The 1,471-nt window shown below is 25.4% G+C and overlaps 1 protein-coding gene across 1 annotated transcript in view; it reads left to right on the top strand.

Moving 5' to 3' along the window:
• Positions 1–668: 668 nt before the first annotated feature.
• The window catches only part of LOC137626946 (neuroligin-3-like), a 26,167-nt gene continuing 25,364 nt past the window's right edge, over positions 669–1,471 (top strand). Inside the window, exon 1 of the mRNA XM_068357931.1 lies at positions 669–795. Coding sequence (XP_068214032.1) covers positions 669–795 — 127 coding nt within the window. The remainder of the gene's footprint in view (positions 796–1,471) is intronic.

The raw sequence follows: 1,471 nt of genomic DNA, 5'->3' as shown, positions 1-1,471 counted from the left end.
ATAAGAAAAAAAAAACCCTGGTATTCTCTGAATATGTAAAATATCATCAATGATAACAGCAAATAAAATACAGAGGCTCTATACGGATAATAATAATAATAATAATAATAGCAATATTAATAGTTATTATAACGAATATATCTGGATTATTATTATTATTATTATTATTATTATTATTATTATTATTATTATTATTATTATTATTATTATTATTATTATCATTATTATTATTATTACAGCAAAATAAAAATATAGGGCAATGGTTACAATAAACCAGTTGGATGTCCATTACATATGAAAAAAGCTAAATATTTAAAAGCATCGACTTGAACTCCCCCCAAAAAAAGAATTAACGAAAAAAGATAAACTTTCTTTCTCTCTCTAATTTCTTCAACAGAGTTCGGTTGATCACTATAAACAGAGAATTAAAAAGTACATTCATTAAATAAACGAAACAAATCTCTCTCTCTCTCTCTCTCTCTCTCTCTCTCTCTCTCTCTCTCTCTCTCTCTCTCTCTCTCTCCTAAGCAAAGGAGAAATGACTGCCATAAAGAAAATGAAACGCAGGATGACAAAGGCACAGAATACTGGGATATACCAAAGAAACATATATTTCACAAGGGTCTTCCAGCACAGTAGATGCTCCATCTCTCGCTAGATCATCCGAGATGATCATGGAAGATGATGGGTGCCTGGAGGGAGATAAATCATCTCTACGGATGACAACAGCAATATTCTTCTTCTTCCCAAACAACTCGGGAGCACCGAGTCAAGGACGAACAATGCATGAAGTAGGTGATGAGGATCTGTCACTTTTGATTAAGTCTCTCTCTCTCTCTCTCTCTCTCTCTCGGGAGTCGGTTCGAGGTGTCTTTGGCTAGCTCTAATGAGCTCTGGTGACTTATATATTTTCAGATTTCATATTATAAAAGGGTAATGAAGTGAGAAACATTATCAAATTAAAACTCAACTTTGCTATTTTTGTTTCTGATTTTTTTATATAAATTAGAATTGCATCAATTAACTAAAGTTAAACGATGATTTGAATATGATAATTAAAACCAGCGAAAATCTGGGTTAGTTTTCATACTGAATCATAACACAAAACCAGTTCATTATTATATATTGCAACACTTACATTTCTTCTGTGCTTATATATATATATATATATATATATATATATATATATATATATATATATATATATATATATATATATATATAAATATATTTATTTGTGTAGTTATATATATATATATATATATATATATATATATATATATATATATATATATATATATATATGTATGTATATATATATATATATATATATATATATATATATATATATATATATATATATATATATACATATATATGTATGTATATATATATATATATATATATATATATATATATATATATATATATATATATATATATATATATATATTTATACATACATATATAT

Source organism: Palaemon carinicauda, chromosome 34, assembly GCF_036898095.1.
Source record: "Palaemon carinicauda isolate YSFRI2023 chromosome 34, ASM3689809v2, whole genome shotgun sequence".
NCBI classification, from domain to species: Eukaryota; Metazoa; Arthropoda; class Malacostraca; order Decapoda; family Palaemonidae; genus Palaemon; species Palaemon carinicauda.
Note: the sequence above shows the minus strand (reverse complement) of the source record. Positions and strands in the feature narration are given on the sequence as shown.